Source organism: Calonectris borealis, chromosome 1 (genome assembly GCF_964195595.1).
Source record: "Calonectris borealis chromosome 1, bCalBor7.hap1.2, whole genome shotgun sequence".
In the NCBI taxonomy this organism is placed as follows: domain Eukaryota; kingdom Metazoa; phylum Chordata; class Aves; order Procellariiformes; family Procellariidae; genus Calonectris; species Calonectris borealis.
Window position 1 is genome coordinate 160,270,734 of NC_134312.1, and position 12,484 is coordinate 160,283,217.

The 12,484-nt window shown below is 37.5% G+C and overlaps 1 protein-coding gene across 10 annotated transcripts in view; it reads right to left on the reverse strand.

The window, feature by feature from the left end:
• PCCA (propionyl-CoA carboxylase subunit alpha) overlaps window positions 1–12,484 on the reverse strand; it is a 291,279-nt gene that overhangs the window by 143,181 nt on the left and 135,614 nt on the right. For all 10 annotated transcript variants that reach the window (XM_075137806.1, XM_075137817.1, XM_075137809.1 and 7 more), the window contains 2 exons: window positions 11,915–11,983; window positions 11,023–11,098 (listed from right to left, as the gene is read on the reverse strand). In XM_075137806.1, coding sequence (XP_074993907.1) covers window positions 11,023–11,098; window positions 11,915–11,983 — 145 coding nt within the window. The remainder of the gene's footprint in view (window positions 1–11,022; window positions 11,099–11,914; window positions 11,984–12,484) is intronic.

Consider the following 12,484-nt stretch of genomic DNA (forward strand, 5'->3'; position numbering starts at 1 on the left):
TTCTCTTTTGAGAGTAGTACACAGGTCATGCCTGGAAAGTTTAAGATTATGCAGGTAAGAGAAAAACACCATCTTTATCTCAACTGTCTTCTCAATTTTGGAAAAAGATTGTAACAGAAAATTTGAAGAGCCACCACAGCTCAATCCCAATATGACTACACAGAATAACACTGCTTCATAAACATTAATATTTCTTAAGAGAAGCTGAAATAGACATGCAATTCAGGAGCATAAACTGTAAGCGTTGGCTGCAGCTGTTGCATCCATTTCAGGTATGGATAAATATAGGAAAGAGGTTATCCAACCTCAGCTCTGCAGTATGCACATTCTCACCCTTCAGGAAATACAAAGTAATTCAAATTCTTTCCTCTCAGTGTCAGAGGGACAGGCAACTCCAAACCACATTTCATTTTCCAGGTCACATGAACTTTGGTGTTAGGTGCACACCATGAAGTATAAAATGCAGAGCACATCACAAACTAGTTTATCTTGTAAAAACTTGTCTGTGCATCCATATCTCTTGTAAAGCACACGATTTCGAACTTCAACTTTAGATATGTTTACTTACAAGTTATTATGATTAATACAGTGATGACATGACTTTGCAAGTTATTTGCACATTTTTTCTAATAGCCCAAGTTTAAAATAAGATGAATAAGAATTCATTGTAAACTCAGGTCTCTCAACTGTAAATTAAGCTATTTGGATTTCTTCCCCTATCGAGATCTCACCAAAACAAAAACACTAGCAGTACAGTGACTGCGAATTGCTGTTGCTACAGAAGGAGATTCTTTTGCATTCCTACTTCTTTTCCCTTTGTGTTTTTCCAGTTTAGAAGCATGAATAACATTCTTGTTATTTTACACGCAGACCAGTTCAAACAGTTTCAAAGCTTTTTTCCCCTACAGTCTGCTGCTGGTGTGAATTTTCAAGCTCTCTGTGTGGCCGTCACTGAAACCACTTTCAACATACGGAGTCTGACTCAGCCTCACTGAATCATGAAGTCATAGCTTTAAAGACTAGTTCATGAGCCATTAAGTAGCACATTACACAATCAGTTCAATGATGACAAGATAAAAATTTGACCATTTGATTAAAAAAGGATCAGCCTCCTTGCTGCCTGTGACCATATAGTCATTCATGGACCCTGATTTCATAAACACTAAATGAAACTCACATTGTATCTCCACTAAACAAAAAATTAAAAAAAAAAGTCTTATGCTAAATGACTATAATTTGGAAACAAATAAAGTCCTCCCCTGGCTGCTACAAAATCCCCCCAAAATTTCCCATTTGAATAGTAAGTTGAAATATCACAGAGATTTTAATCTATTAAGTACAGCTTCAGGACTGTAATTAGAAGACAAAGAGGAGCTCTTCAATGCCCCCCGACTTTGATTTAAACACACTATAATGTGTAACCAGATCATCTCATGTTTTTCTTTCCTAAACTGCTATAAGATCCCTGATGAGATGATGGCTGATGACAGATGACAGAGCCTGGTGTCTCAACTAACTGCCCCAAAAGACCTGAAATCAAAAAAATACTATGAGTATCTTAACTATTTCCAACTCACATACATCAGAAAAATCAGAGGCTTCTGCAATGTCTTAAGCTCCAAAATTCCTTTAACAAGTTCAATAGAGCAGACAAGCCTAGGTGTTTGGGAAGCAACACAACATATGCATTTTACATATGCAAATTAAAGTTTAATATGCAACAATTTCCCTTTAAAGTATTATGAAAGGCCATCTTTATCAGTCCCCATGATCATTATGTGAGCAACGACCGCATGGTTGATCTATTTCTCAAAACTGAGTTGATACCTTTAGTGATGCTCCCAATCATATGGCTTTAAAAAAAAAAGTACCAGTGTAATCCTTCAGAAGTCTAGAAGTTTTAGATTTGCAATTTAGCGCGACCTCTGTCAAAGTTCATAAGGTCTCCATCTGTGTGTGAGTAACTGCTACGCTGCAGAAATATGGACCCCTAGAGTAGCTTGCTCCTGACTACCTGCTGCTTCCAAAACACTGGCCAGACATTAGCCCCACACTCTCACAGGATCAAACAGAGGCTAACAGGCAGTGCTTATTTCATGCAAAGTTAGACACTAAACTGAAGTATATTGTATTTATGTTGCAGTGGTTTTCAGGGAATTTTTCTTTTTCTTGACCAGGTCTGCAGTCTGCCAGGAACAAAATCACATTTGCTAACCTGACAAGCCATGACATTTCCAACAAACAAACAAAATCCTAAACTGTATCAATTTATTTCCCCTCCAGAAAACAAAATTTCACTTCAGCGTCATTTTTTTTTTACACTGTTAAGACTGATGCAGAACTGCAGTAACAGTTATATTCTTCTTTTCTCTAAGTCAAAATATAATAAAAAATAATAATCAATGTTCCTCGTACCTCTATTTTTTTATTTCACTTGGCTGTATTCTTCATAGAATATTACATCAGCAGAAGCTCAATTTATGATGTACTTCTTGGATTTCAACTTTGACACACTATTTTCCAGAATACATTTGTAAAAGAGAGCAGATTAGCATTTAATTTCTGGAGATCTAATGAAATAAAAATTTATATATTTGTATGTTTCATATATAACAAACACGTATTCCTGAGGTTCAATTAATTTTCCAGTTAAATTGTAGTTATTGCGCACTTAATAATCACATTGTTCACCAGAGCTGAATAGCAACCACTATTTGAAGAAGCCCGCATTAAAAAATAAAATAAAGTTATTATCAGAAGAAATTACCCCCCATACTGCCTGTCTCTTTATCTTGCTTCCTTCCCTTCCTCATTCTCTGGATTACACCTGCCTTAAAACCTTGCTAAACATACCAGATTTTTCATTAACTTATAAACTGCAGCCTAACTCCTAACCTGTCTTCCCAAGAAAACACAAAGAAGAAAAAGACAATAAAATTAATTTTATAGAAAACAAAAATCTTATAGCAGCTTTATGAACAGGATATCACACCACATTTTTACTCACTAAAAATCAGAACTTGGAATGCCAAGGCACAAAACCATAGGCAATGTTTTCACTATAAATATTTACTGACACTAAACATATTCAGTGTTGATTAGCCTTTTTATAGTATTAAGCTTCTGTCATCTTGACATCTGCAAACACAAATCTGCATTTATCCACGTAAACTTAATTGGAGTCCTACATGCCTCTCTGTAGATAAGCGGTTGAATATACTTAACTTGCTGATAATTTCAAATTGTGCTAAGTGGAATAGAAAGAACTTTATCTGCATACTTACTGACTGCAAAAACAACGTGTGAAGTACAGTACTAGAGGTTTCTCTTTTTAAAAAAATAGCAAAGCTAAATTATCACCAATCAATTTAAATGCTGAATAAGAATAAATGCTATGAAGTTTAGGAGGCATCCCAGTTGATTTCTCTAACCAAAAAATAAAAAAAAATTAACCAAGCTCTGCACTAAGCATTATGAAACACTGATTATGTTACTCTCCACTTAAAACAAGAACATTATCATAGATTTGCATAGACTATGAAAACACCACTTTCAACACATTAACTTTTCAAAGTCCATGGTTACTACCCAGCTAGCCTCCATGTTTGCAATCCCAAAAGTTGTCATAATATTCCCTAAAATCCTCAACATTCAACTGTTTAATTGTCTTTCAAAGCTTGCATTTTGCTTCAATTCACTTCAGAGCAGGCTATCTGCATACAAAGTCCCATCCCAAAAGTGAGAAGAAAGGCTTTTTTAGCTTTGTAGTTTTAATACACAAACATCCACATAAAGTTCTCACATAGGATCAGTACACCACTGACCCTCAGAGCTGAACATGTATTTCAATTAAAACATTAATTCTTTTAGATACTAAAGTCTGGAGCTCACAGAGCTTATAGACCAGAATAAAGGGGGACAAGAAGCGGGGAAGAAAGCAGATAATATATGGTAATATCCTACTGTAAAAATCATTAGTTCAAACTGAAATTAAATTTTGTACTGCATGCACTTCTGAACCTCTTAATAAGATTAATCAGTCCATTACTTATGGTGTTAGCAAACACGTATGAATGTTTGAATCAGTAGAATAATTGGAAGCAGAAGTTAAGCAGGCTGTTGAAGAACAAGTGAAAGAAAATGGATGGCCATTCTGCCATCACCCTCTCCTCAGCCACCCCTTTACTGTGAAGAAGGGGAACAGAACACCAGGACAACATTATATCTAAGAACATTATATCTATATAGAAATAACAGCACTTGTCTTTCAATGCCTCCTCAATCTGGCACGCTGTCTTGTAGTTTTTCACTGCCACAACTCTTTTTTTTCTTAATTAAAAAAAAAATTCCTCTGACAAAAAAAAAATTACCTTATTTCCCTTTTCCCGCACCAATAACATTGCCTTCCTCTTTTACCTGATCAGCCTGTACTTCAATTGCCCTTCCCTCTTTCTCCTCCAATGCAACCCTTCCTAAACGAGACGCCATAACATTCCATTGACAAGCTGCCATTCCCACTTCCTCCCCGCGACAGGCTTACGGAAAAAAATGAGAGGAGAAACAGGAGGAGAATCTTCCCTCATGCCAGCATCTGTGCTCCAAGCTGATGTTACTGAGCACCCTGCAATGGTCCCTTCTAGTGGTTTTCAACTAAGTTCATTGCCTTCCCTTCTCCAATTTCGGTTTCCACACCGACACCCTTGGGAAGTTGCTGGTCCCTGTTGCAAAGGGTCACAGAACACAGACTCTTGCAGAACTCCCAGTCCCTGTTCCCTCTGCTATGCAAAGGGGAGAACCCACAGTTCAGTTGTACGACCTGTTGCAGCACTTTTTTAAAGCACAACCAGGAAAATGAGGCCTGTTTCATTCTTTTTTAAAAACAGACACTGTATGCCTTTTGCAGGAAAACTGGCTTACACACAAAGATTGTTTTGTTCACCATACCAATGAGCACACTTGCATACCTGCATGGGATCAGAATACAGGAGAGTATAAAACCTAGAATTATCACTGCCATTGAGAAGTATCTTTTAAGTTAATATATAAAAGACAAAATCATTCAGTAATTGATGATGTTTGGATTTAATTAAATTTTATTGTGAAAACCTTTGTACCTGAAAATTAATTTATTTGAAATATATGATAAAATACTAAAATTAAAGTGAGGTTTTTTTGTTGGGTGCCTTTTCTTGGAAAGCCAAGGCCTTCTCCCCAATACTAAGCACAGTACTCTTTTTCCTCCCAATTAGTGTATTTACAGCTGCAAAAACTCAAGACAACAGTTTCTGCTGCCACTGTTCTGCCAGGTCTCCATTCATACCAGAGAGTTAACTTCTATATTCCCATTCCCCTCAAACATTCACCAGACTTATTTACCACTTTTCTGTTTTCTCTTCTATGATCGCTCTTTTACTCCATGCTGGAAGATCCCCCCCCTTGTTTCCACTCCTCCTTACCCTATCTGCTGCTTACTCTTTCCTCAGATGCTCCTTTTTCCACTCTTTTTTCTCCCAAATGGTCTACTACATTCCTCTCTCCCCACAGCAAGCAGGATCTCAACAGATAACGGTTGACTTTACACAAAGACTGTTAATTTCATGTTACTGCTTTCTATTTGAATCAGCAGGGAAGACAAAAGCAAACAAAGGTCGAAGGAAAGATTACAGGAATCTCTGCACTCAAGGATATGAGCTATCTGCCCAATCAGACCTCCAGTGAACTGATAATCAGTTCTACTGGCTGCATAAGTATGTCCATTTCTTTTATTTAAATAGATAAAACCAATTTTCATACATAAACTTTCCAGAACTTCATATTGGGTTTTATATACGCCTTTAAATGAACAGATTATGCAGCATCGTAATTTACATGACAAACACATGCTAAAATCTTAGAGAAACTGAGAAGAGGGAAATCACACATCATGTTTACACAAACAGTAGACACACTGAAAGGCATTCTTCCAATGCCCTATTTCTGTTGTTCAAATTAAGAAGAAGAAACAAAACCTTAAGTTTCTGAAGAAAAGTGGCATAAAACAAGAGAAAGATGAACTACTAACAACAGTGCAGCTCACGGGAAACAACTCATGCCTCATCCCGATGAGCAACAGTGCCTCTATGCTTGACCGACGTCTTGAACTTTTCAGTATTCACAAATTCTCCAGTAACCACTGGATAAAACAAAAAGTGTATCTGCTTTAGACAAATCTGGGTTAGACCTTGAACATTAATCATCCCTGAACTATACTGGAAGACCCATGGATAAAAATTTTACCTAATTAGACCCTTCCTTATTCAGAAGCTGCAACTGAGATTTTAAATTCAGATCAGTTCTCAATGGAGGAGTTGGTTCCTATCAGAATAATTTAGACTGTAAAGGACCTTAGGAGATCATTTAATCCAATCCACCACTCAAAGAAGTGCTATCCTAGACTTTCACCTGCTCCCACTAATAACACTGTCGATATTACAGAGGAAATAAGATGCAGATTACATTCCCATGACCACACTGAATGTATCTTGAGTTAGTCACATTGTTAGCATCTACCAACGAACAGACTGTAGAATTTCTTATTTCAGCGTGTGCAAGTTGTCACCAGCCCAAACTGTAATAAAATGTTAAGGCAATAGGCATTTTCAGAGCATAGCATTGTGCAAATATCACAGTTTGATTTATTCAGCGTTTATAATCAAGATACTGCTATTACAAGCACTATATGATGCAGTCTTGGTTGCTTAAAATGTTATTTACTCAAACTCTGCGTAAGTCAGCTTTCTTTGCAAGTCTTAGATTACATTTTTCAAAAATTTAATTAATTTAATTTCCTTCATGATGTTGTCAGGCAGATTTAGCTGGAGGGACAGCTGAACCATGGGTTCAAGGTCAGGTACTATCCGGTCCTAGAAAACAAGTCAAGAAAGACTGTAGTCTGAGGACTTGTTCCCTGTAAGTAGAATGCAGTTAAAAGGGAATAGGTAACTCCTGGATATCCTAAAGCCACAGCAGCAGAAACTGAACGTCTGCTCATACAGCCAGTAGAGAAGGAACAGCAGAGTAAGTCCTTGCACTTCACACTGTCAGCATGCCTCAACCCAGCCTGGATGAGTCACCTCCTAGAGGGTCACCGTGCCACTTCAGTCTCTGGATTCTCTGCTGGGATTGTCATGAATGACATATGGTGGCATTTGTTCCAAGAGAACATTTGTCTTCTAGGAACTGGATAAAGACCACTGATTTCACACAGGTCAGCAAGCAACCATCAAAATATTAGTAACTAAAACCTTACCAACTTTTGCCTGCTTTGAACTGGTGACACAGAAGTGATGGGAAAGACTCCATCTTCCATTAGCAGTCCCTAAGCTACCCATTAGATAGTCCTTGACCTGTTACCCAGTCACCCCATCCCATTCCCACCCTATGTGAGTGAACGAGCATTTTTGCTTACAGAAATGTTACAATTCTTGGGAATTTAAATTCTCACAGTGTATATTATCAGTACAATTCACACTGACTTCAGTGGGTAATGCTTAGCTAAAATGCTTTGTAACTCAGAAGAGACTTGTTACTTACAGGGAAAAATACACTGGCTCTAAAACACAAGCAAACATAAAAGCTGCTTCCAAGGAAATGGGGGTGGGGGGGTTGTCCAGAAATAGGAATGTGGAGCACACTATTCAGGAACACTATGTGGATTTCTAAATAGTTCTGTACAGGCTCACTATTCAAATATAAAACCAAGTAACTTCAAAGCTAGGTAAAAAACTATTCTGTATCTTTTACTACTTTTACGACTCAATTACAGAGAAGACTTCATGTGAGGCACTTTCACAAGATCAAGGTGGTTTAATATTGTTTTACATAGCACCTAACATTTTGAAGCAAAAATATACACAATTGTTTTAGAAAAAAATGCATTAAATTGCTTTTTCTTTTCTGATGTTTAATTATTTTTGTCCATTTAAATACCAATATATTACTACTTCTGTACCGCCTGTTAGGCTTACTTGAACTTTAATTAGAGACAACTCCTCTGAACAAGGAGGAGTTCTGTACATGTCAATGCAGTTCAGAACATTAGATAGGACAGTTTCTACAAAATGCCCGATCAAGCATCATTCACACTAGGCAAGAGAAGAAATACTCTAATAGCCATGAATGTTACATTTTAAATAAACCCTGAGAAGAAACTACCAGCTGTGTAAAACTACACAAAAATCCTGTTGGTTTTCAAATGGAAACCACTGCTCACCGCAACTAAAAAAGTGTTCTGGAAATTCATCTACTTTTGAAACTGTGGTAAATTAAAATTTGTTCTTTGTAATACCTTAAAAAAATGCATTCCCTCCCGTAGTTCATTTATTACCTCTTTCAATGTTTTTAATAGATCATAGAATCATAGAATCATACAGGTTGGAAAAGACCTCTAAGATCATCGTGTCCAACCGTCAACCCAACACCACCATGCCCACTACACCATGTCCCTAAGGGCCTCATCTACACGTCTTTTAAATACCTCCAGGGATGGTGACTCCACCACTTCCCTGGGCAGCCTGTTCCAAGGCCTGACCACTCTTTCAGTAAAGAAATTTCTCCTAATGTTCAATCTAAACCTCCCTTGGTGCAACTTGAGGCCATTTCCTCTTGTCCTATCGCTAGTTACTTGGGAGAAGAGACCAACACCCACCTCATTACAACCTCCTTTCAGGTAGTTGTAGAGCGCGATGAGGTCTCCCCTCAGCCTCCTCTTCTCCAGGCTAAACAGTCCCAGTTCCCTCAGACGCTCCTCATAAGGCTTGTGCTCCAGGCCCTTCACCAGCTTCGTTGCCCTCCTCTGGACGCGCTCCAGCACCTCCATGTCCTTCTTGTAGTGAGGGGCCCAAAACTGAACACAGTATTCGAGGTGCGGCCTCACCAGTGCCGAGTACAGGGGCACGATCACCTCCCTGCTCCTGCTGGCCACACTATTTCTGATACAGGCCAGGATGCTGTTGGCCTTCTTGGCCACCTGAGCACACTGCCGGCTCATGTTCAGCCGGCTGTCAACCAGTACCCCCAGGTCCTTTTCCTCTGGGCAGCTTTCCAGCCACTCTTCCCCAAGCCTGTAGCATTGCATGGGGTTGTTGTGGCCGAAGTGCAGGACCCGGCACTTGGCCTTGTTGAACCTCATACAGTTGGCCTCGGCCCATCGATCCAGCCTGTCCAGGTCCCTCTGCAGAGCCTTCCTACCCTCCAGCAGATCAACACTCCCGCCCAACTTGGTGTCGTCTGCAAACTTACTGAGGGAGCACTCGATCCCCTCGTCCAGATCATTGATGAAGATATTGAACAGATGAAGAGCTTTTTCACAGGTAGAAATACTATAGAGGTATCGGGTATGAACACTTAAATGCATACATGCGTACTAATAAAAAGACTGTAAAAAAAGTCAAGAATGCAAATTTGTAGTTTCATATGTAAGATGTCATATCCTTCATAGGTATTTCTGTATCTGTGGACCTGTTATTAGGTACATACACACCTGTGTAAAACACCTAAGGACAAACAATTAGGTTCTATCCCATATTATAGCACACAATAAAAGACTATGCTCCACACACAATTCCATTATTCTCATTAACTATAATTCTTCTAGCATAATTTTCTATTAATTCAAACCGAGTTTGAATCCAGAGGCTGTCTTCATTAAAAACAAAAACAAACGCAAACAAAATAAACCACTTCACATCAGCCTAGCTATAGTAGTATAAATTTCTCTCTCATATAAATTTACTCAGCTGATATACAGCAGGGGTTTACATCAGCACATTGTACTGCAATAGTCTAATGCCTCAAGTTGCACCAGTATAAATCCACTTTAGAGTTATGCAGTTCATTTAAAATGGCTAATCCTACCACCTATCTAACCACACTGCGGTACAGAGATGCTCATTTTCCCCTAGATAGATAAATCTTTCTAGTCTGACATGGTATCTGTAGCATTCAGCAGACAGCATTAAAGTCAAACCAAGTTTTACAGAAACACTCATGTGATTGTCTGCTACACAAGGTCTCTCCCGCTCCTCCTCCCAGCCATTCAGAGGAGGAATTAAATAAGTCTTCAAAGTCTTTCTCCAATCTCAAACCATGCAAGAACAACCTGTCCAGCATTCAAAACAAGGAACAAAGGCAGCAAATCGTCCAACAGTTTGCTTCCTGCCTACCCTGGTTCTTCAAGTATACTGACTAGTAATGAAAAAAATAACTCCCCCAAACACCCACACAGTTAAGGAGTAAAATGAAGATTTTTGCTACATTACAGTTCTCTAATCATCCCCAGGAAAAGAAAGAATAAAAAAATCCAATTTTTTCCCTCTCCTATGAGTTTTCCTTCCTATTTTCCACAAGACACAGAGGAAGATCTAAAGATTTCTCCTACACAAACCATGACTTCCCTCTCTGAAACTTAAAAGGAGTTAAAGTGGTCATGGTTGATTCACCCCTGCTGCTTGGAAAGGCTAGAACAGCTACTTCTAGGCAGTCAGTCAGCAAGAGCTGGAACGCATTCTGATCATCAGCCTATATGTGTATTTGCCCAAACTTAAACAATTACCTTGAAAATAAGAAAAATATATATATATACACAATCAAATACTGCACTGTGATATTATTTGACCATAATCAATGTATTAAACTGCTATAAAATAGCAACTACTTTAAATTTCTTACAGTGTAGTGGCCTTTTTTTTCCTTCACAATATAATAAATTAATTATATGCTACCATTTTGTGAAAACTCTTACGAGTTTAAGGAAATGATTTAAATATTTATCTCATAATATTCAAGCAAAAACAATAGAGAAAAAAATGAAGTCTCTTCAGATTTGATGTATCTTCTCAGCTTAATTAACACAAGCTTTTCCTGTTTTAATTTGCACTTAAGAAGCAGGAACTTTACTCAATTTGCTAATTACTATATTTTCAAGCTGTTTTCTTGAAATAGATGGCAGCCTATCACACTAGGAACCCAAATTTCTGTAGTTACCTCGAATTACGTAATTGTCCAAAGCCTCTTCCATTCTTTTCAGTGCTTCAGCTCTATTAGAGCCATAGGTAATCAGCTAAAAAAAAAAAAAAAAAGTATTTAAGTTACCTAGAAATGAGATAATGTTTGTCTCTAGATTCTGAACATCATTTAAAATGAAAATGGTTTGTAGAACTTCTGCAGTCACAGAAACATTTCTCGCACATTACTGTATCTGTGCTTAAGAGGCTCTCTAAAACAACAAGAGAAAACTATAATCTCTTAACCCATTCAGTGAAAGAAGGCCAATCACTTTTCCTTCATAAAACTTAAAGCATCTAAACAAGCTCTCTCTTCCTCTTTAGGTACACAGAGTTCAGTATCTAGTTGACTCTCCTGACTTCTAATGCCCAACTAACTTCTAAGATTCAAATGTGAATTTTTTTGACAATTGAACTCTGACTATAATGTCATATTTTCATTTTACCAATATGTTACTTATGAATAAGAACTAATACTAAGAGACACTATCAACCATTTCTTTCACTGCTTCTTTTTGGAAACCAGAATTATTGAAATTTTAGTTCTGGCTAGGTTACATTAAAAAAGATAGATTGGCAGCACCTAACACTGAAAGTAATAGCTTCTGTTTAAATCGGAATCCTTTTAATAATCGGAAACTGCAAGACAAAATTACAGTGCCAAAAGATAAAAAATTTTTTTAGAAGTGACACTACATTTTTACTCCACATCTTCCTTCACTTCTTTCATATTCACTTGAAGCATGTTATGCCTAGCACCTTTAAAATACTGATTTACCAATCCTTTAATATACTCTCCCTCCTTTAAAAGATCTGTGTATAAAATTAATGTTTCATACCTTTAGAATATAGAAAAATAACCATCAACTCACTTTTGAGATCATAGGATCATAATAAATGCTAATATCACTTCCTTGTTGTATGCCACTGTCAACACGTACCTTCAAAAAAATAAGAAGCAAAAATAATTCTATATTGGAAAAAAAATATTTCAACATGAGATCAAATCTCCCTGGCAGGCTTAAAACAAAACACCTACGAAGCTTATCGCGTACATTTTTTTTCCCCTTGAAGAACTACAATAATTACTTCTTTTCAGAGAAGCTGGCAAGGGGGAAGGGGAGCTTTTTCATCCACCAGGAAAAATACTTGCAAGTTATTCTCTCCTTTAAAAGAAAACAATCTTCAGCTGATAGTCAAAATTCTCTTTTGTTCTCCTAGAATACGTAGTAAACACATTAAATTTGATCTAACAGTTTAGGTTGCATTACACACTCTGAACATATCCAATTCTGATTTAATCCCTGTAATAAAATATAGTTGTAATTATTCTTCTGACTGACACCTGGCATGAAGGATGCCCCTTATGATCACATCCTTTCTGCATCTATATGTAATCACGTTCCCCATGTTCCGCCACAGCCCTTTCGAGTGCTCCAGTA